The sequence below is a fragment of the Uloborus diversus genome, chromosome 2, assembly GCF_026930045.1.
Source record: "Uloborus diversus isolate 005 chromosome 2, Udiv.v.3.1, whole genome shotgun sequence".
Taxonomy (NCBI): domain Eukaryota; kingdom Metazoa; phylum Arthropoda; class Arachnida; order Araneae; family Uloboridae; genus Uloborus; species Uloborus diversus.
The window spans coordinates 213,211,907-213,235,765 of NC_072732.1; the positions used below are offsets into that span (position 1 = coordinate 213,211,907).

Consider the following 23,859-nt stretch of genomic DNA (forward strand, 5'->3'; position numbering starts at 1 on the left):
AGTGAACAAAACTAAGCATGAGCGCCCATATGCAAAATTGTAAGGGAGGGGGGGGGGGGCTCAGATATTTTAACCATGGTTTAGCAGGATATTTTTCTCATGAAAACAGATTTCAGGACAGATTAGAGTCATTCAAATTTGACATTTTTAATTACTTATTCAATAATGGGTGGAGAACAAATGTTTTTACATTTTTGAAAAGAAAAAGTACTAAAAGCAAGGAAGTTCTAATTTCTAGGGGGGCTCGAGCCCCCCTTCCCCTGCCCCTCTATATGGGCGCCCTTGAAACGAAGATGCTCCTATTCTTAATTTGCTGGAAAAGCTGCGGCAGCTTCTGCCGTCCAGATGTACATACATGCAGTATATTTTAGTTTCAGATATAGTTTGGAAACTACTTGACATGTTCTTTTGCTTTGATACTAAGACCTTTGCAATGAGTGAGAGACATACTGGCAGGCATCATACTGGTCCAAATAGAAGAGAACATATGCCTTCTCTGACTACCAGTTAGCACTGAAAAGATTTGTGCTTGGTCGCAAAAATTAGGATATGCATCAAAGAAAGGAAGAATGCTCTGAACAGGCGAAAGAGTTTTCTCTAAACAATCTGGTTACTTTTATACTCTTGGCTTTTACTAAGCTTTTATTTTTCATATCCTGTCTACTGCAAATCGAAGGGAATAAAAAGTCTACTGGGAATAAGAGGGTAATAGAATGCTTACTATAAATCACGCTGTTGCTAATGAAGATCATCTTTATTCGCCATTTCATATTTACTTAAATTTAAATCTTGTATAAGTTTCAATATGTGTGATAGTTAATTCGTGAACTGTATTGACACCATTTGAATATCATGTTAAAATGAGTGAATGCTAATTTACTTGTACATGTTGGATGGATAACTAGTTTTAATGACCTTGGTTATATCACGCTTTCGGATAAATCACGCTTTTCCTTTGTTCCCCGAAAAGCAAGATATAACGAGGGGTTACTTTATTTCATTTTCAGCAAATTTTAAATTAAAAGCTGTATTTATTTCATGTGTATCACAATAGTTGGGGCAAACCTAACTTGGCAGAGAACGTAAAGGTGTAATAGGATCTTTCTGCCTGGCAAAAATAGAATTTTCAACAATTTTTTCCTCAGCAAATTAATACAAAACATTATCATGCTTTGATAAAATTCTAGTTTTTTTTTTTTTTTTTTTTGCTTTCTAACTTCAAGTAAATGCAAAATGTTTAATTTGCTTTAAGAGAAATATTTTTTTTTTTAAATTTTAGATTTAAATTTTTTAAAATTAAAAATTTTTCCCGCTTAAGGAAATAAAAACCATTATTTCTGTAGAGGAAAGAAAGATCTTGATAGCTTTCTATGCTATTTAACTGCTTTCTGTTCAAGTTAAATAGCTTTAAATGAAATTGGAAAAAATAAATCTTAATAATTTAAATTTTTGATAGGGTTGGTCTTCTGCAGGCAAAATTTCATTTTTTTCCAGCACAGTGCAAAAACTAGAAAATCTACAAAAACTGAGAAATTCACTGTGGTATTAGAGAAATGTACAAAAGAACTATAAATTTGTACACAATCTAAATCAAAACAGACAATCAAGGCTTAATTAGCTCTTTCATTAATATTAATTTATAATTGAAATAATTTAAACTAATGCTTGGATATATGAAATGTTTTAAAACATACCTGTTGTAAAATTACAATATTTTTTTATTTAATTATACATTCGACTTTAATTGAATTCGAATGAACTTGAACTATTGTATAAGTAATTTTCAATTATAAAAATATAATTTAATATGAATTATCCTTTTTTTTTTAAATATTTTTATTTCATACTAATTGTAGTTTACCTCTTTAAATTTTTATCACTTTAATAGCATAACAAAATTTGCATTACTTCTCTGCTAAACATTAACTGAAAGATAATTTGTCATTTAATAGTTATGACAGTTACATAGTTTAAACCAAAGTTGGTGAGTAGTGAATTTATTTTATAGTTATTTACTCCTCACTTTCTTTTGTTCTGCATTCATAGTAATAATTAGAAAATCTTTTTACTAAAACAGTACAAACTTAACATGAGGATTACTGTTTCCCTGATGCAATTGAGTATTCTAAGTTTAAAAATTATTAAAATGCAGTTGCATCTATTTTTGCCACTTTGCCAAAAATTGAAAAAAATAGTTTTGCCAGGACAATTACGTACCGTTTTTCCTTACCTTTGACAGTTACATCTATTTTTGGCACTTTAGCAAATATTGGCAAAAATCACCTTTTTCATCACCTTTGGCAAAAATGTGCCAACTTTGTAGCATGAAAGTATGCACCTCGAAGCGAATTTTCAAAAATTCGTTGTGGTTCTTTTTCTATTCCAATTTTAAGAACAAAATTATCATAAGATGTACGAGTAAATTACGAAATTATCATAACATGGAACCGTAACATGGGCACAAGCCAACTGGCGAGAAAATTCACCACACATTATTTGTAAATATAACAGGCGAACAAAAAGACCTTTTAATTTTCTATTACAGGTAAAGCCGTGCTGGTACCACTAGTTTTTAATAAATATACTTATTCCAAATTTTTTAAATAAAATAATTAGACTTTTGCATATTTACTGTGTTGTGTTGCAACATATTATAGAGGATATTTCAAATAGTTGCTTTTACTAATGAAGTTTTAAATCATTAATTAATAATATTAATAACTAAACTGATAACTAAAATAATTTATTTACAGTACATAAATGATCATTTCTACACCTTAATTAACATAATTCAGTTCAACTTTCTTAGTTTGCCATTTTTTTCATGTTTTTTTTCCTCTGTCTTGTCAAAAATACCTTTTTGCCGGCAAAAAAAAAAAAAAAAAACCCTGTTAAAATTCTGCCAAGTTAGTTTTGTCCCAACTTTAGTCATTTTGGCATTAATTTTTTTAAATTGTTATAATAGTAGTTCAGCTTGATTCAATTTTGAAATGTATTAATTAAATTTATGTAGTAAATTTTTTTCTTTTCTTTATTTATGTATTTATCTTTTAGATTATTTGAAGAGCATGGGGGATGAAGAAGACTTTTCAAATCTTTCAATAGAAGACAGTTGTCAACATAAATCGTGGAAGGCTCGATTGAGTGGTTATGAAAAAGCTGCAGATCAATTCAGGTTGATTGATGATGAAAAAAGTTCCGAATACCTGAAGTATTTGGGCTTACTAAAAAAATTTGTCGTTGACAGCAATGCTGTTGCTCAAGAAAAAGGACTTGTTGCTGTCTTAGCATTTCTTCAGAATGCTGCCTGTGCACCAAAAACCGTCAATGATGTAATGAGTGGAATTGTTAGTAAATGCTTTTCCTCTCCTCGTGCAAAAACAAAAGAATTGGCTATGGAAATAGTATTGATGTACGTTGAAATTGAGAAGCAAGACGTTGTTGTTGAAGAGCTTATCAAAGGTTTGGAAAACAAGTCCCCGAAAGTTGTAGCGGCTTGCATTGTTGCCTTGAGACAAGCGTTGCATTCCTTTGGTTCTCAAGTAATAACGATCAAGCCACTTGTGAAAGTGTCCATTAAGTTGCTGGAGGACAGAGATAAGAGTGTCAGGGAAGAATCAAAGCAATTGTGCGTGGAATTTTATCGCTGGATTGGAGAAGCCATCAAGCAGCAATGGCAATCCTTGAAACCGGTCACAGTATCCGAACTCGAAGGAGAGATTCAAAAAATTGCCGGCGAAAGAGTCGCCCCTACGCGTTATTTGAAGTCTCAACAAGAAAAAATTGCAAAAGCCAAGGAAAATAATGAGGCGGAAGAAAGTGCAGAAGAGGAAAGTTACCAACCTCCTCAGGTTGACCCTTTCGACCTGATGACCGAATTGGACGTACTATCTAAGTTGCCAAAAAATTTCTACGAGCAGTGCGAAGCCAAAAAATGGCAAGAACGGAAGGAAGCCTTAGAAGCATTACTTCAGCTTACCACTAATGTGAAGCTAGAATCTGGAGATTATGGAGATCTTGTCAGAGCATTGAAGAAATTGATAACAAAAGATTCTAACATTTTGGTTGTGGCGTTGGCGACAAAATGTTTGACAAACCTAGTCACCGGTCTGCGTAAGAAGTTCCAACCTTATACTTCGGCCTGTGTTCCAGCAATACTAGAGAAATTCAAAGAAAAAAAGCAAAATGTTGTTACTGCTCTAAGGGAGTGTATTGATGCTCTGTATAGCATAAGTACGTTAGAAGCCATGCTTGAAGACATACAAACATCCTTGGATAGCAAAAATCCTCAAGTGAAAGCCGAAACTTGTGCTTTTCTGGCTCGTGCGTTTTGTACTTGCACTCCAGCTCAACTTAACAAAAAAGTGCTGAAAGCTCTTATAACATGTTTGTTGAACACACTCAATGAATCAGATGTAACTGTAAGAGAAAATTCAGCTGAAGCTTTGGGTACAGCACTCAAAGTAGTTGGGGAGCAAGGTATGGCAGTTTATCTGCAAAAAGTGGATGCAATCAAAATGGCAAAGATAAATGATTTCCGTGATAAGGCAGTGGTGACTGCCAAACCACAAGCTACAGTAAAAAAGCCTGCCTCTGCCCCTGCAAAAATAGCCTCTAGTAAAATTGAAGCGCCAGTCACTCAAGCTCCAGCTGTCAAGAAAGCTGCACCACCATCAAGTGTACCAAAACCGAAAACAGCCCCAGCTCAAGCACGTGCTAAAAAACCTGTGGGTAAAAAGGCTGCTGTTGAAAGCACTGAACCAGAGTTCAAAGAGCAAGAACTAACAGATGAAGATGTGTTGTCGCAAGCATCAGAAATATTTTCTGATGAAGTGGTCGGCGGCCTCGGCAGTTCTGATTGGAAGTCTCGATTAAGTTCAGTTGAGAAATTCTATGAGATAGTTCAGGGAGGTGACAAAAATAAAATGTCATCTCAAGTTTTAATTAAATTGCTGGCCAAAAAACCTGGTTTCAAGGAGAATAATGCTCAGTGCTTGAAACTTCGGTTTGAAGTTTTGACCTATGTAGGAGATAATTTTCCGGTCTCAACAGTTGGGGTTGAAAGTTGCTTATCAGATGTTGTAGACAAAATAGGTGATGCAAAAAATGGCACTTATGCTGGGCAAGCTTTGACTGCTTTGTCTGGTGCTACAACTCTGGAATATATCAGTTTAGAAGTTTTAAATTTGGCATTTAACCAAAGAAATCCAAAAAATCAATCTGAAGCACTAATATGGGTATCAACAGCAATAAAATTATTTGGTTTGAAAATTCAGTTGAAAGAAACTATCGAGTGTCTCAAGAAAGCCTTTTCTTCCACGAATCCCACTGTTAGAACTGCTGCTTTGTCCCTGCTTGGAACTATTTACATGTATGTGGGAAAAAGCCTGCGAACATTTTTCGAAGCCGAGAAACCTGCCCTGTTGCAGCAAATTGATGCTGAGTTTGAAAAAATGAAGGATGTCAAACCACCCGCACCTGAGAAAGGGAAACAGGCCAAGTCCGACAGTTCCGGGGAGGGTGCCGAAGATTCTAACCCTAGCCCTCAAGTGAATTTGTCAGACATGATGCCTCGTGTCGATATAAGTGGCCAGCTGACTTCACAGCTGCTTTCCGAACTTTCAGATAAAAACTGGCAGTTGAGAAATGAAGCATTACAAAAACTTTTCAACATCATCAATGATGCTAAATTTATCACGCCAAATTTGGGGGACTTGCCAAATGCTTTGAAACCTAGATTAGCGGATACGAATAAAAACCTTGCCGCTCGAGCACTGGGTATATGCCAAATGTTAGGAACATCTCTGGGTGCCAACTGCACGAAACAACTTCGAAACTTTGCTCCTGGGATTCTCATTTGTTTGGGAGACAGTAAAGCAAATGTAAGACTTGCTGCTCTTCAGTGTTTGAATGCTTGGATGGATCAGTGTCCATTGGTCAATTTATTCGAAGGAGAAATGATCTACGAGGTGCTCCGTGCTGATAATCCGTTTTCGAGAATAGAAGTTTTTTCTTGGCTTTCTGAAAAAATGCCCACAGTGACATCACTGCCTGCAGCCGAGCTGAATCTTTGTGTTCCGATTCTGTTGTCTTGCTTGGAAGATCGCAATGCAGATGTCAGAAAGAAGGCTTCAGAATGTCTTTTACCTTTCATGCTGCATGTGGGCTACGAATCCATGGCCCGATCAGCTTCAAAACTGAAGCCTGCTTCTAAAAACACAGTGGTCGCTCAGCTGGAAAAGGTTCGGCAGAGCCTACCAGAAAAGCCATCCAACAAGCCGAAGCAAACTAAAAGTTCTATACCTGCTCCAAGCGAGAGACTGTCTCCTCCTCAAACTGTAAATGAAGACTCCAAGAGTAAGTTGAATCGCAGTACATCTAAATCTAAGCTGGCTTCTAAAACTCCATCTGCAGCAGCTAAAGGGAAAAAGGAGGAAGAAGTGGACCTGTCACCTGCTCTTGTTGCAAATAATATTAAAGAACAAAGAATGCAAGATGAGAAATCTTTGAAAGTGTTAAAATGGAACTTTACTAATCCAAGAGAAGAGTTTTATACCCAGTTAAAAGATCAGATGACAGCTGCTAACTGGAGCAAAACCCTCATCACTCACTGTTTTCACAATGACTTCAAGTTTCATATCAAGGCTATTGATTTGCTAATCGAATCGTTGGATTCGAACGTCGAGGCTTCGGCCGCAAACTTGGATTTGATATTAAAATGGCTTGCACTGAGATTTTTCGATACAAATCCCAGCGTATTGGTGAAAAGTTTGGAGTATTTGCAAATTTTATTTAAAGCACTGATCAGTATTAATTATCGTCTGTTAGAGCTTGAGGCAGCTTCATTTGTTCCATATTTAATTTTGAAAATTGGAGATCCAAAGGATCCGGTGAGAAAGGCCGTGAGAGAAATCATAAAGTATATTAATAGAATTTATCCTTGTAGTAAGATGTTTGCTTACATAATGCAGGGACTGAGTTCAAAGAATGCTAGGCAACGTGCCGAATGTCTCGAGGAGCTCGGGTTGATGATAGAAATATATGGACTGGGAGTCTGTCAACCTTCTCCTGCTGCAGCGCTGAAGGACATCGCAAAGCAGATATCGGACCGAGACAACAGTGTCAGGAATGCGGCCCTGAACTGCGTCGTGCAGGCTTATTTCATTGAAAATGAAAAAGTTTATAAGTATGTAGGTAACCTTTCCGACAAAGATATGAGTTTACTGGAAGAAAGAATCAAGCGAAGCAGCAAGACAAGAAACACAAAAAGAGTGGAAAATCAGTCCACGCCACCGACGAAGTTAAGTCCACCAACACATTCTCATGTTGTTGAGGATGAGCCAAAATTATCCCATGCAGCACTTCCACAACATCAACCCTCCGGTCCGCTGAAACTCGATACGGAGGACATCGAGCAGATGTTCCGGCAGAAGCAGACTGAATTCCAGGTACCTGGTCTCGTGCAGGTGAATGCTGATGATATATTGAATTTGCCTGATATTCAGCTGCCCAGAACTAGGCTGAGACCACCCGCTTCTTCATTGAAATTGCTGAACAATTCTGCCGAAGCCAACACTGCCGTAAATCTTGTGATGGCGCAGCTTGCTGCTCAAGAAATTCCAATTGTTATTGAAGCATTTGCTCAAGTAGAAGAAGTGCTTCAGCAGAGTGAGCAGGCTGTCAGTGTCTTGGGGCCGAGAGTGGATCAACTGCTAGTTTTGGGTGCCATGCAATATAGATATGCTCATAACAGGCATATGGCGGACGAAAATATCTGCAAAGCTGATGTCATTCGTCTGTACCGATGCGTCACGGGAGCTCTGGTGACTTTGTTCGAGAATCCCTTGCTTGCAAAGAAAGCTAGCAGGGATGTCCTGAGGGATCTCATTCCACATTTAATCACCGTGATGCTTGATAGCAGATTGGATGACTTACAAGAAGGAGCTCAAGTAGTTAAAGTGATAAATGTTCTTATCATGAGAGTACTGCAAAAATCAAATCCGACTCATGTTTTGAGTGCCCTCATCAAGTTGCTGCAAGACTGCGTGGGAAGTGTGAATGTTACGGATCGATTCACCGACCTCGTCATGAAATGCTTGTGGAAAATGATTCGCATGATTTGGCAACTCGTGAATGGTTTGAACATTGACAGGATTTTACTCGATATTCACGTGTTTTTGAAAGCATTTCCATCATCCTCATGGAAGGAGAGAAAAGACGATACTCCGATACGAACTGTAAAGACCATCTTGTATAAACTAGTCGAGATAAAAGATGAAGATATTATGAAGCACCTGTCATTGATATCCGACAGACAAGAGTCTGATATGGTTAATTACTTGCACAAATTGCTGGCAAAGAAAAAGGATGATAATCGAAAATCCTCAAATAAAAACGCTGTGCTCGATGACAATGCTGCTAATAATAGGCATAAGCATAATAGGTCCTCACCTTTAAAACTTTCCAAGTCTACACATGAAGCTCTAACAGAAATATTCAAAAAGATAGGTTGCAAAGAGCTTACTAATGAAGGACTTGCAGAACTCTATGATTTCACCCAGAAGCACCCCGAAGCCGACATTGAACCTTATTTGCAAACATCGTCGGAATTTTTCCAAAACTACATTCGCCAGGGCATCAAGAAGCTAGAAAAAGAACGAAGCAGGATGAACCTCAGCCAGGATGCAGCGCTCGGAAATACGCGTAAATCCGATGATGCCACAAAATGGAACTCTAACCTCACTGGAAACGACGCCTTCATGAAAGACAGGATGGCGACCCAATCGTGGGAGGAAAGGTTCCCACCGTTGCCCCCTCCCACAATCGATACCACTCCAATGGATTTGGTCGAATGGCTAAAGAGCGTCTCTGCTCGCTTGGGAATGGACAGCAGCAAGTACGATGACCCCGCCTTCCTGCAGAAATTCACCGGCTGCGACAGGGAGGATTTACCCACTGATGACGAAATTGCTCAGTTGACTGCAGATAACGAGAGATTTCAGAAGATAATTGCAGAACTCAAAAACGCTGTATAGGTTATGCTTTTGTTTTTACCTAGATTCATATACTCTTGGAAAATATAAACTGGGAAGCAGGTTTCTGTAATTCAGTATTTACGTTATCTGATTCTGCCCTCTGGCCAAAAAGTTCCAGCATAGTAAAACTTTAAAAGCTTTATAGTAGCTACCAAATTATGCTTTATTTTTGGTTACGCTTCAAAATTAGGAATTGTTTCTAGTTTTCAGAATTGTGTATCTTTGCTATCAAAAATTTTAACAGTGCACAGAATACTAACATTTGTTAATAAGTATCCTTCCAAAAAAACTCAACAAAATAAAACTGGCATACGCAAATCTTTAAATAAGAAAAGTGATAGTTTTTGCAAAAATTGTTCCTATTTATTTTTTTTGAGATGCGATACTTTTTGGTCAGATGACATTTGTACTTCCTGCTGTGATGATTGTTTAACAATGAGCTTTAATTTAAATTGCATATAATTCATCTATATTGTCCCTGATTTTCGGTTACGTGTGTGAAATTAATATAATATGTCTTCCTTTAGACATAAACTTTATGTGTACATTAAATATACTGCTTTTTGTCTGGGTATCAAATTTCATCTTTAGAAATCTGCTTTCTTTTATACATTTACTTGTTTGTGCATTTTAAGGCCTTCAATTGCTTTTAACTTCTATATATTTAGTATTTAAACTGATATTACTAGATAACTAATGTTATTGATGTTTTGCATATTTATTGTTGTTATCTGTTATTTCTGCAATCATTTAGAAGATTTTATATAAAGTAATTAAACTTAAGTAAATAAAAGAATGGTTTAAAATAAACCCCTAGTTTTTATATGAAAGACATTAGCACATTAAAGAGATATTTTAAACTGAGCTAGTAAATAATTTCAAATATCATCCTTGATAAAATAGGTAGAAAGCTTTTTATATATGTATATATAAAATGTTAATCTATGTGCATATAGAATTTTCCTTCTCAGTCAATTCATGTAAATGTATCAAATATTTTAGTACTAGCTGCTTTCTTTCCTTATTAAACAAAATTAGATCATAACTAAAAATTGTCGAAATTTTGATGCTTGAATCATGTGGATATTTTAATATTCAAAATTGTTAGTTTTTGGAAAATGGTTTTGAGATTTAATGTATCAACTGTAAAGTTATTCGAAAATCCTTTTATCTACAAAAATAAATTGAATTAACAAAATTCTAAGGGGTTCTGATATGATTGTACATTTTGAAGCTTACAGAGGAAACTTGCATTGAATAAATTACCGGAGTACTAGAAGGTTCTTTGCTAATCAAAATGTTAATAGTTTTACGTCAGCGTATTTTTTTGCTCTTAGTAATAGGGGGGGAAATGAAGCTTTTTTGCAAAAATACAGTGGAATGAATTCGGAATTTCCTATTTTGTCTGCTTTTATGTTTTATTACTGTATGTGATATGTTTAAATGTATGAGGTATTTTCTTTTTCATAAATATGTATATACTTCAGGAATAAAGTTAATAAGTAACAAATATGCTTTAAGATTTTTATTGATGCTAGGCACATGTTTCATTAAATAGTTTAAATGAAAATTTCCAAAAAAGACCTTGCATCAAATTTCTTAGCCTGTATTGAAGACCTGAGAATTCATTTTTAAAGTTTAGTGACTGGTACACAGTTTAGTAGCTACTGTTTTTTTTTAATTACACTGTGCGGCAAAAAGAACCTTCAAAATGCTTCTGGCATTTCGTCGGCTGATTCTTATGTGAAATGACCTCCTGAATCGGAATATGACTTCCGTTTTCCCCTATACGTGCCAATTTTTTTTAAAGGACCCCAAATATTTTTCAATTTTTCTTAGTTTTAGAGCAATCTTTTTTTTTTTTCGGAGGTGAAAGGAGCTTTATATTAACTGCTAGCATAGTTTTGGTGGGCAAGAGAGGTTCCAAGTTCAAGGACAACGATCGCAAAAAGGGGACTGGGGGGGGGGAAGGGGGGTATAATCCTCCAAAATATTAGAAAAATCACAAAAAACGATCTTTTTATTCTCCTTTTTAAAAAGATATTTGTGAAAAAAAATTGGTGCAGTATAAGACTCGCTTTTATGACTCCTATGTCCAAAAACATTTTCGCGTTGTAAAAAAATTAAGAAAAAAAATATCATGTGAATGTCGCACATTGCATGCGAGTTGAATCGCAAGTCTTCATTCAAAAAGACATTCTTCTGGTTGATTCCTATGTAAAATGACCCCTTGTATTCAAATACGACCACCTATTCCCCCATTACGTCCCCTTTTTAGACCCCCCCCCTCTGCTTCAGAGACATTTCTTTTTATTTGGAGGAGGAAAAGAGCAGTACAATAACCGTAAACATTATTCTGAATGACTAGAAATGTGCAAAGCTCAAAATCTTGTGCACATGTAGCAAAAAGGAAAACATGGAGGGGGAGGGGGCACCCCCCTCCAAACACTGTGCAGCAAAAAAACTCTCAAATGCTTCTGAGGCTATTCTGGTTGATTCTTCTGCAAATTGACACCTTGAATCTGAATATGATCTGTTTTTCTCCCACACGTACCGATTTTTGTAAAGCAGCCCCCTTTTTAAATTTGAGGGGAGGGGGGCAAGTTTTATTTTTTGCTACATATGCACAAGATTGAACTTTGCACATCTCTCGTCATTCAGAATAATGATTACGGTTATTGTACTGCTCTTCTTTCCCTCCAAATTAAAAAAAAAATGGCTCTGAATCAAAGGAAGGGATGGGGGAGGTTCTAAAAAGGGGGGGGGAGGTGGTCGTATTTGTAAACAAGGGGTCATTTTACATAAGAATCAGCGAGAAGAATGTCGTTTGCAATGAAGACCTGCAATTCAACTCGTATGGTACGTACAACATTCACAAGACAGTTTTTTTTAATTTTTTACATCGCGAAAATTTTTTTGGACATGCGAGTCATAGAAGTGAGTCTTATACTCTCATTCTTAACCGAAATGTTTTCTGCAAACATCTTTTTTAAAAAAGCAGAATAAAAAGATAATTTATCGTGATTTTTCTAATATTTTGGGTTGGGTTTATCCCCCTCCCTCAGGTCCCCTTGTTGCGATTGGTGTCCATGATCTTGAACTTGCTTACTAAAATTTTAGCAGTAAATATAAAGCTCCTTTCACCTCCCCCCCCCCCAAAAAAATGATCTAAAATTAAGGACTCGAAACTTGGGGGGCCTTTAAAAAAATGGTACGTATAGGGGGCAAACGGAGGTCATATTCGGATTCAGGGGGTCATTTTACATAAGAATCAGCCAACGAAATGTCAGAAGCATTTTCAAGGGTTTTTTTTGCCGAACAGTGTTATTATTTTATGAAAACATTGGCATATGAGACCTACTAATTATACATTGTCATGTATATAATAGAGAATTCGCTGATCGAATAACGCTGAGGTCACCAACAATGAAACTTGCGCCATAGCATAGTTTGATAATATTTTCTGGTGAAGTTTGACATGCAGGGAATTGCATTATTTTGATCCGGCACCGTCATTTTATGACAATGAACTCTATCTACTGGAGTTACAGTTAAAATTTCAACTGTCAAAAATATCACCAAACAGGCAGTGGCTTTGCTCAAATGTAGAAGCAATTTTCACCCATCATACCTTGACTGGCGATTTTCTAGTAGTGAATGTAGTAGTAGTCTTTAAAAACAGGAACAGAATTTAATTAATAAGGGCTTAGCCATCATTTTTTATATTAAAATTGAAGTGTGTGTGTATGATTTTCTAATGCTAGATTTTGAGGTCATTTTAACATTACAAACCAAGTGGCACATGGTAAATGATTTGCTAAAAAATGTCAATGACTGGCCGGTAGTATTTTTAGAAAGCGGCCAGAGTGGCAGCTTATTTTCAGACATTCTGTATTGAGGTTTTAAAACATTCTAGTTTTATTATAAGCGCGACATATTTGTTCATTATGAATCTGTGAAATTTACCAAGGATAAGATTATTTTTCCTTAACTTACTTTTGGGGACCATAGCATGCAAAATATCATACAAAGGCCATTTCATGTATGTGCTGGATAAATATACTATTCCAGTTATTGCAACGCAATTGTATAGTGTACAGCTTAGGGCACTTCGAAATTTATTCGAATATTTTAAATATAAAGACAAATCTCGGCTAATTTTTGTTCAATATTGCTCAATCCAATTCCATGGGTGTGGCAAAATATTTTGCGGATTATTTTATTTCCGGAATTTAAAATTTTGTTGGCTTCTACTTTTTATGTATCACAAAATAAGGAGCCATTATTTATCATAATGAGGAGTGTCAACTTTCTATTTTTTTTTTCTTTGCAAATAATTTGTACATGTTTGGGACGCGACCATACCCACACATAATTATTTTTTAAATTCAAGAAAGCTTTTTAGAAAGTTGATATTTCACATTTTACAATAAAATATTCCTTTTATTGGAGTACATGAGAATTAAAAGCCAAAGTTTAAAATTCTAAAAATCGAGCACAAAATAAATGTATAAAAATGTCACACCAGTGCACCCCCCCCCCCCAGAACCCTTTGCTTTAATGCATATTGCCAATTCTAATAATGTAGTTTATATGCATGTAAGGACTATTATGACCCACCCCCTCCTGCAGAAGGTGAATTTTTGCTGAAAGACTTTTCTATGTCAATAAAAGATTTTAAATTGGAATATTTATTTTTCCAAGCATAGATAAAACTGAACATCTCATTGCTCAACTTAGAGCACCATGCAAGCTTTAAGATAGAAACACATTTAAATTCATAATGGATGAAGAGCATCGAAAAATTAAATATTTTTTTTTAATCCATAGAATAAATATTAAATCAAACACTTAGTATACATTTTATTTTCTAGTTTATTACATGTCAAAATAACATTTATATTACTTTTACAAAAATAATTTGTTACATTCAATTATGTATTGAATTGTCTGATAAGTCAACTATATATACAAATACAACTCTATCAAACAGCCTAGTATGCAAATGAGTTTATAATGCCCAGTTAAAATATGCAATATGCTTCCAAAATGTTAGATTAAAAATTGTATACAATTGAGAACTTGTGGTCTTATCTAACCATTATGAAAAGATGGAATGAAGACAAATTTTTATATTAAAAATAGAACAAATGACTATATTTATAATGCATTTATATATATATTTCAAGTCTTAGTTTTTTCACTTTTGTTTACTACTACACCTAATATTTTCTTGATTGAAATATAGAACTAGAATAAATTTCCTTATTGCACAAAATTAAATAAAAATTTGAACATAAATTTCATATGGTGATTTTGATAACTTAAATTTTTATTTCATTTTGTGCATTAAGGAAATTTTTTCTAGTCCTGTACTAAGTGAACTTTTCCCTTACAACACAAATTCGTAATTAAGTATTTCATATTTTCAGTCATAAAAAAAGTGCTATTTTAACTACAAACAATTAAGCCCCTCAAAATTAACAAAACAAGAGGGAATTTTTTTATGCTTGCAAACATTTTTTGTGAATGCAACTGTGTTTTACAGAATTCTTAAGTTTTTTAGTATCTCAAATTTACAGGGAACACCAGCTACTCAAAATGACAATCCTTTTTAATTCATTTCCTTCTATTACATTTTATTCAACTGTACTTGAAAAAAAAAGTATGAGCATATCTAACTAACTTTTTTGCTGGACATGTATACTTAGATTTTGTATACATCTAATAATTCTTAACTACTATTTAAAAATTAGGATTCAACACCGTAACTGAACATTAGAGGAACAGCATACCAATGCTAGAAATTTGCTTTGATATTATGAGTGGACAAAACCACATAAATATGCTCTAAATTTTGTATAATTCTGATATAAACTAGGACATTGAATTATTTTTATCAGAGAATAAAGTAGTAACTAATGCTAACATAAATCTACTGAATATCATGTATTGGTGAGACACAATAAGAGAATAGTTCAATAGTTACTTCAAGTCAAAAGAAAAAATTGTTATTTTGCGAATAAGATCAGACACAATTGAACCCCCTCTCTCATATTTGGCCAGGAATATGATAGAGTAAAATTTAGATTTTATCAAAATTTTAAAAAAAATATTAAAAGGCTTGTAAAAGTTAAAAACTCTAAGGCACAAATTTTTCATAATAAATAACCTATATATCCAGCTAGTGGCACAACAAGGGGTCAATTTCTAGAACCCTAGGTTTTGACAGATATTGCCAACTACTCATGTTAGAGCTTATGGCCAAGAATTGACTGTATACAAAAAGAAAGCTTTCAGACAGAAGGGAAAATACTTGGAATAATGCATATGTTTTTTTTTTAATGGTATGCATCATACCAACCTACGTAGAATTAGGAATTAAAAAAAAAATTTAAAAAATCTTCATACATGAAATACTAAAGCCTTCTTTTTTAATTGACAGTAAACAGGTAGCACAGGAAAGATGATTCATGCATCAATGCCAATCAGTAAGAAAATTATCTAAGGAAGTTTTCGAGAGCTTTAAAAACTAGGAAATCATTAATCCATTGTAGTGTTGTAAAAATTTAATTTGAAAGAAAGATTATTTTAGATGAAAACTTATTATTTCTATAAACTGTGGTGATACATATGTTACTTTCATTCAAAAAATGAAACCTAATTTGTTCAATAGGGAAAACTCTTTATTTGACTCAGGTTTTGTACAGAATGTTATATAATCCATATTAACTAGTTCAAAAATACTTAGGCTTTACTTCTAATGACTGGTTTAAAATTACAGCCAAACTAAAGAAAGTACTTAAAAGTCAGAGGCTTTAAATAATAATTCAGTTTTGTATCAAATGTTTTCCATAAATTCTGTAGATTCTCTACCATTTAAATATAATGCTATTGTTTTTGTAAAGCAATAATGAAAATGCTAGTATCACATCAGAGGGGGGATATTTCCCCCCAACAAGTCATTCTTAAATCAAATATCAAATAGAGTTAAAAAAAATAATTACAAACCCAATAATTTAAAAACTTATCTAAAAGAATTCAAAATCACATATGCTAATACAGTTTAAGATACTTATCACCTAATTCAACAATATTAATGCTGCTTTTTATACCAATAATCTAATTGAATTTTCTGAATTGAAACTCCGGGATTACATAAATTTTAAGCCATGAGCATAAACTTTAAAGAGACAGGGAAAAATTGCAGTAATAATTAAAATGCTTTTTATCACACCAAATAAGGGGGAAATATATTCCCTGCAAGTCATCGTTAAATGAAAAATTAAATAACAACAATTTCTTTTCACAAATCCAACAATTAATTCTAAAACTTTAAATAATCTAATAAAATTAAAAATCACAACTGTAAAACAATAAATACATTTTAAAATGCTTATCACATCATAAAACAACAAACATATATCCTGAAGGCACAATATTGCTGATGAACGTGCTGGAATGTTAAAATCAAAAACTTCCATGCCGCGTCAGTGTAGAATTCTCATTCCTGAATTCATTTTCCATACACCAACAGTGCAGTCACTAAAAGGGAAGTTTATTGATCAGCTTTGGTTATGGCTAACAAGAAAAATGAATTTTGTAAAATAATTATATTGATGAAACATTGAAAAAAGAGACATAATGAAAATTAACTATACTAATTAAGTTATGTAAAAGTTTATTTTTTATGTTTAAAGCAGTGGTTGGCAATTAACAGAGCGTAGTCCAAGTCTGAACCACATTAGGTAAAAACCGGACTGCCAAAAATGTTTTGAAACCATAAATTGTAAGAAATAAATTTTATTTTTATGCAAGCAACAATATCTTTAGGCATCACTTTTTCTAGTATTTTTAAACTAATTGTGTGACAGATTAAATTTTTTATGGTTAGTGCAAAATATGAGTTTTTTCTGAACCTCTTAAAAAAAAAATTACGTGTCCAGACCCGAACTAAAATTACTTGCCAAACCCTATTTTACAGCCTTAATGTCGAGGGAAAATGTTTGTATTACAGTCAGCCCCGCTTAAACGAATGTATACATAAGGCAGGTTCCGACCTGCCTTATGTGATTATACGAGAGTCATAATTTCAAGTATTTTGCAGGTAAAATATTGATTATTACTACGATAAATCATAAATGATTCTTTGTTACTTAAATATCAACATGATTTTCATCAAAATTAAGATATTTAACGTTTTTATGTAAAATATTGAAAAATTTACATGTAGGGGAGACGGGCAAGATGACGAGCCGGGCAAGATGACAAATGTCTTAATTTTTGCGTTTTCCTCTAGGAAACAGCATCAACTGGATACTACTGGCTCTTCTATCGGCTGGTCGTTCAGCAATAGTATAACGACACTGAAATTGTCTTATTTGTGTTAGTTCTGAAGCTCTGATTGTTCACTGCTGCTACTTTATAACTTTTATGCATGTGTAAATAAGCTCTGCTAAATATACAGGAATGATAGATTGTATCTCTTTAGTATTTATAAGTAACTTAGGTTATATACTGCTTATTACCATGAATAAACGTCAATTAATCGCCTTCCTTTATGGCAATGAAGGCGAATCCTTTCAAACAGGCAGTCCAGGGCACGATAACGAACGGAAACACGGGGAAACATGACAATCCTTCTTCTTTACAAGTCCTGCTTATAAAGAGGATTATTTTGACCCTCCAACGGAAGAATGGTTCTAGTGCTGCAATGCCAGAAGTTGTGGCATGAGGAATGTTCCAGTTATGAAAATGGCCCTTTTTATTTGTTTCTATTGTTAGCTGCTCAATTAAGCACTTCAACGTGACTTTTGCAATTCACTACGTTTAATTTAATGCTTTGCGAAATGTAAAAACACAGTAAAAATTTGTTAAAATATGTAACATATTCAAAAAATAAATTGTGTTCAACCTTTTTCAGTGTTGTCATCTTGCCCCGAGGCCAAAGTCATCTTGCCCCAGTACTGGGGCAAGATGACAATTTGTTAAGGTTATGAAAAAATAAAAATATCCTTCATTTATTTCATTTGAAAAATTAATTGGTACTATATTTAATACTATAAAGGACCACTCTAACAGCTTATGTAAAGGAAATTTTACTATCCTTAAAAATAAATTAATAAACAACAAAAATTGTTGGCATAGTCATCTTGCTCTGGTCTTTCCTACTTACATATGTGAATACATATGTTAGTACATGTAATTTTTTTTGTAAAAAACTTTGAAAATACATATATATCCTTATATATTATTTCTGTAGCCTGTTTTTGGTTTCTACGCCAGATTGTCCTCAATTCTTGATCGATTTCTTTGATTTACACTTTATTTTAAAGCTTATGGTGCTGGCTATTGACGAAAAATCGACCTACGGTCTAAAAATTGTTTTTTTCAGCCGAAAAACCTGTTTTAAAGAACCAGAATGAGGTTTTCGGGTGTTAAACTTATAACTTTAACTTGCACTATGACCGACAGAGCTGAATAGCTTGATTGGCAGAGCGTTCTCCTCGTAACCAGGAGAATGAGCGTTCGGGGCCCACGTCCGGACAATCTGCATCAAAAAATTAGAGAAATATCGCGCATTGCATGAACACTTAATGAAGTGAATAACAAATATGAGGGAATAGAATAAATGAGAAGGAAATGCTACTTGCTGTTATGAAAACTTGATGCGACTTTGTGCTAAATTGCTTCTGAATTGTACGTTTTTTTTTTTTTTAAGCTTTGGCTCTGGTAAGAAAATTAAAGCATAATGTAAGCGAAAATATAAGTAACAGGTTTAAGATTTCAGACTATAATAGAATTGTTTTTTGTTCAGAAAAAAATAATAAATCGTATACTGAAATATATATTCTTCTAATGAGTTTTTGACTCTTTGTACAAATAAAAAAAAGACTACCTCAATTTGAAGGGTAAAATATATATATTTTTTCTACTTTTTGCAAAAAAAAAAAAAGCTTATCACATTTTTACTACATTCAAAAAGCTACGCTTAAAATAGAGCATAGTTCAATTTATTTTGTATTTTAACCATGCTGTTAAATGATGAACATGTGCTGCCATCTAAGTCATAACGGTTCAAGCTGCCTGCGGTAACGAATTGTAAAAATTTTCAAAAATAAAAACATTTCTCTTCAATATCTTATCTTATATATTGTTCCCCTTCTCATTTTAAAACTTATCAGGCTGGCTAATGATGAAAAATAGACTTACGGTCGAAAAATCAAGTTTTCAAAAACGCCCCTTGCTGTTTGAAAACCTTGATGCAGCCTGTAGTTCTTATGCATTTTTTTTTTTTTTTGCAAAGTACTAATGCAGTTTCCCAATTTTTTACGTCGCTTTTGGCAAAAAAAAAAAAAACCTGTGTGTGGGTGTTCATATTTTAACAAAGCTTAAAAGCACTGGAATTAGTTGTTTGGTTAAATTGATAAGTTTTTTTCAGTAGAGCGTTCGGCTATAAACTATATGAACTTCGGGCAAGCTTGGGCTCTTCGACATATTATCAAATTTATATTAGTATTACGCATTACATGTACTCATAACATACACACGTAAAAAAAATAAATGAAGTGGGAATGCTACTTGGTGTTTCGACTCCGTTATGCAAGCTACAGTTATCATTAAGATACGTTGACTGTTAATCGAAGGGTGTTCTTCCTTTTTTTAAAGCTCTGACTACATTCAGATCACTCAGCATAATATAAACATAAAAAAAGTATCAGATTTACCTAAAGGAAGTCCTTTTTGTACAGAAAAACATTTTCATTGTATGGTGAAATGTAGATGTTTCTAATAGCAGTGTTCAGCCTTTTGTACAAATGAAAAAATACTACGCCAAATTAAAGCTACGAGTTTCACCCAGTAAACCTTTAATTTTTTTATTCGCGCAAATACGATATAAAGCATTAAAATTATTATCAACTTCATTAGCAAGAAATCATTTTCTACTCCTCTGCTTTCTGCTGAAAAAAAAAATACATTTTCTCTACGTTCGAAAAATTACACTTAAAAAACGGACTCAGTTCAACTGGTTTTGGTTTTGAATTTTAAGTGTTCGATTTAAAAAGAAACACGTGTGGGCATTTAAGCCGTAACGGTTAAAGCAACCTTCCCTGTGAAATAGTTCAATATTCAAAGATAAAAACACTTATTTTCAATCTAATTTATTACTTCTCTAGAATGTTTGTTTCAATCGCTGCGTGAGATCTTCGTCATTCTTTAATCAAATTCCATGCTTTACGAAAAATTTTAAATCGTATCATGCTGGGTAATGACAAAACATAGAAGCATGATCTTATTATTATTATTATTTTTTTTTTGGCAAAAAGCTTTTTTGCTGTTTTTTACTACGCATTCCTTCAATGAATAACTTTCGAAAAGGAAGGCGCCATTGCTAGGTTTGTTGTGGTGTCGGGCTGTTAATCAGAATGGCACCAATTCGAATCCGTGCGAATAAATATCTCTTTAATGTTTCTTTTTTTCCCGTCAGATGCTCACATGGGCAGGACTGTATTTGCCACAACCTGTTTTTTCACATGCACAATTATTGCTTTTTCACGAGTCACTACTCAGCCACACTTTTAATGATATTTAAGTTTGCATTGAAAATATGTACGACCAACAGTTGAGCGATGATCAAATTGTCACAAAGTTGTATTTAACGAGGTTTTGTTACTGATGTCTTTAAATTACATGCCTTCTCTTCTGCGCTTACTTTTTTTCGGTTCTTCTTCATAATGTTCTTCCTTTGAAATTTTTAAAGAAAGAAATGCCTTATAAAGCGATTCGAAGCACAGTGCGGAGTTCCGCACGGGTCGACTAGTATATATATATGGGTAATTTTTTCAAAACGTTAAATTCATCACTAAAATTCATCTCGAAACTAATTGATAGTTGTTAATTTTTATATAAAGTCAAAACCCATTTAAGGACGCAAAAAAATTATCAGCAATGAAAAAAAATAAAAATTTAACTACAGTGTAAAATTTAAATTGCAAGGAAAAATGTAATTACTATTTCCTTACCTTAATACAGTGAAACCTCCGAATAGCGGACAGTCAAGGGACCAGAAGTTTTGTCCATTATTGGCAGGTGTCCACTATTAGGAGGAACTACTTAATTTACCTTTTTCAAAATGGGCTGTTGTTCCCTTTGTAGAACACAATCGAAACAATTGCGAAAGGTTTACTACATTTTACGTCAAACGTAATTAATCTGTTTTTTCTTAATAAAAGTATACTGACAGCACCCACTTGTCTTAAAAAGCATTTAATCAATTAAAGTAGTCAATTAAAACAGTTTGATATCTCTTTTTTGCATTACCAACAAAAATTAAACAACCCAACAAAACCACGGCGCCATAAAGCCGACTACTACCGGCGCCGGTCTGCTCAATTGCATCTCCCGAGAGCCCCAGTTAGAAAAAGCACCCAGTTTCCTCTTTTTTAACTTAACTTTTAAAAGTTATTGTGTACAAAATTCATTAAAATCTTAAGAAAAACGTACGTTAATTGTTAGACTGACATCAGTTTTCACTTATCTGCTTCAATGCTCTCAAAACTAGCCGTAACAAAATTATGACTTTTTTTTTCTTTTACATTTTTTGCTGCCCGAAAAAAGTACCATGTCTTACAGTTCTTTTTTTTCTGCCCCCAACTTTTAAGCCCCAATCGCTGCCTCTGCCCATTACCACCCTTTTAATTCTAAGAAACAGTGATAAGGAAATGACGGGGGGGGGGGGGGGGGGGTATCAGTTGTGGAGGATGAAAAGTTTTGTAAGGCAAGCAGTTACTAAGATATTCTGTGAAAAGAAAAAAAAAACGGAAATGCTACGATCGCAAGGGAAGTTTTTTGTGAAATAACTGTCCGTTGTTCGGAGGGTCCGTTATTCAGAGTGAATTACATGGAATGGCCTATATCGAGGGACTGGGACTTGCAAAAATGTCCGTTAATTAGAGATTTCCGTTATTCGGGAGTGTCCGTTAAGGGAGGTTTCACTCTACTACAAAAACACCTAAAGATGTTTCTAACCTTTTATTTAATTAAATAACAATGAAAAGGAAAGCAAAATACATAACTTAAAATAATACTTCATAATGTTTTAAAAATTCTTAAAAAAGAAGATTATATCTAGGATTTTGAAGGAATATTTCTATTTTCATGAGAATTTTTGTTTTAAACTGCGCAAATACCCTCTATAATAGTTTTGTTACGTATGTTACTATCATTATTTATATAAGAGGAAATCTACTTGCAGAAGCTACCAAAAAAAGGAGAGCTACAAAATGCAGAAAGCATAATGAAATATTTACATTTCTTTGTCTTTCAGAGCTGAAATCAGGAAAGAAATACACAATAAAATAAATAAATCAAAGATTATAACAAATAACTTATAATAACATGCAGTAGATTAGATTTTAGAGATCTCAAAAGCAGTTTTGATACTGTACAAATTAAAAAAATATTTCATGTTTAGAAAGCTCTAATTATGAATTAAAACATTAAAAAATTATAAGTTTTCTAAACTCTGACTATAAATATTTTCCATTTTACATAACAAACCTACTTAGTGGAAACTCCCTTAACCCAGTGCAGTCTGGAATGGATTAACCGCAATAAATAAGGTAGTCTATTCAACAAAATTAAAATTTCACAAAGTTTCTAAAATACACAGTACAAAAATTGGACTTTCAATTTTTCACAAAAGTCTCTTATTTTCTACAACTACAGGTGCCCTAATATTTTCATGTTACCGTACTCATTAAAAAGATATAATTACTAAGAATACCTAGAAGCAGTGAAGGAGAGGGAGTTATTGGAAGTGATACAATTGATGGAAGACTTGTGAGCTTTGATCTCTTCTATCAGAGAACACCTGTTCATTGTCCACAGCTTCAAGGAACCGGAACAACTGCCACTAACAAAGCTATCGCCACCCTGCAGTATATTAAGGGAACATACTGAATCCTTGTGAGCTTTCTGTACAGTCTGAAAAAAATAGTTCAACAATAATTGAAGGGAGAAATCAAATAATAAAACAGTCTTCATCACACACATAAAAAATAACAGTAATAAGTTAAGGTGAGATTATGATATAGTTATCACTATGATTTTCTAAATAGGATTTTGGTTATGCAGATAATGAGATAGGGGATAAAGGTCCTTTTCCCACAGATTATAAGTGAAAACATAATGTATTGAGTTTATTCCATATACAGTATAACTACGATTTAAAGATACCAGATTTAACAATTTCCTCAATTTAATGATACATTTTACTGGTCCGGATTTGACTGTGTTAAGTGTCTATGCTCCTCGATATAACAATATCCTTGATTTAACAATGACTTTTTCCAGTCCCTTGACAATCGTTAAATCGAGGTTATAGTGTATTTGATTTTAAAGAGCCAAATATTTGACACAGAAGAAAAAGAAAGAAATGCTAACCTACTTTCTGAATGAACAGAAGAAAGTCCAATTAATTCATTTTTGAAATCTTTTTTAGAAATTTTCATTCCAGAAGACGGAATAGTGAAGGATTCAAAGCAGTTTGTTGGCCAGAAAGTAATTGTGAATTCCAACAGAAAAGTTCAAAATTCTATTTTTTTAAGTCCTCAATTCGATTCTTTTATTTTAGCTTTGACTGCTACTTTGGCCATTTTATCAAAAATTTCGGGATTGAATTTTTTTTAATAACAATTTTGTTAATTGGTTCAATGTTTGCATACTTCACTGTCTTTTTTTTTTTTTTTTTTTTTTGTAATCATAAGAATTAACTAGTTTTATTTTGGGGAAAACCTCTGCCACATGGAAATTTACAAAGCTT

At 33.6% G+C, this 23,859-nt stretch overlaps 2 protein-coding genes across 2 annotated transcripts in view; one reads left to right on the forward strand and one right to left on the reverse strand.

Moving 5' to 3' along the window:
- Positions 1 to 3,068: 3,068 nt before the first annotated feature.
- Positions 3,069 to 10,536, forward strand: LOC129216265 (cytoskeleton-associated protein 5-like). Its single transcript, XM_054850467.1, has one exon. It carries the CDS (start codon positions 3,069 to 3,071, stop codon positions 9,033 to 9,035), a length of 5,967 nt encoding a protein of 1,988 aa, XP_054706442.1. The 3' UTR covers positions 9,036 to 10,536.
- Positions 10,537 to 13,884: 3,348 nt separating this feature from the next.
- LOC129217666 (kinesin-like protein KIF21A) overlaps positions 13,885 to 23,859 on the reverse strand; it is an 80,347-nt gene continuing 70,372 nt past the window's right edge. The window contains exons 34-35 of the mRNA XM_054851994.1: positions 22,822 to 23,021; positions 13,885 to 16,580 (exon numbers count right to left, since the gene is read on the reverse strand). Of these exons, the coding sequence (XP_054707969.1) occupies positions 16,526 to 16,580; positions 22,822 to 23,021 (255 nt within the window). The 3' untranslated portion in view covers positions 13,885 to 16,525. The remainder of the gene's footprint in view (positions 16,581 to 22,821; positions 23,022 to 23,859) is intronic.

What these genes read in the sequence shown, in the direction of transcription:
- LOC129216265 (XM_054850467.1), top strand. Translation starts at nt 3,069, where the DNA reads ATGGGGGATGAAGAAGACTTTTCAAATCTTTCAATAGAAGACAGTTGT.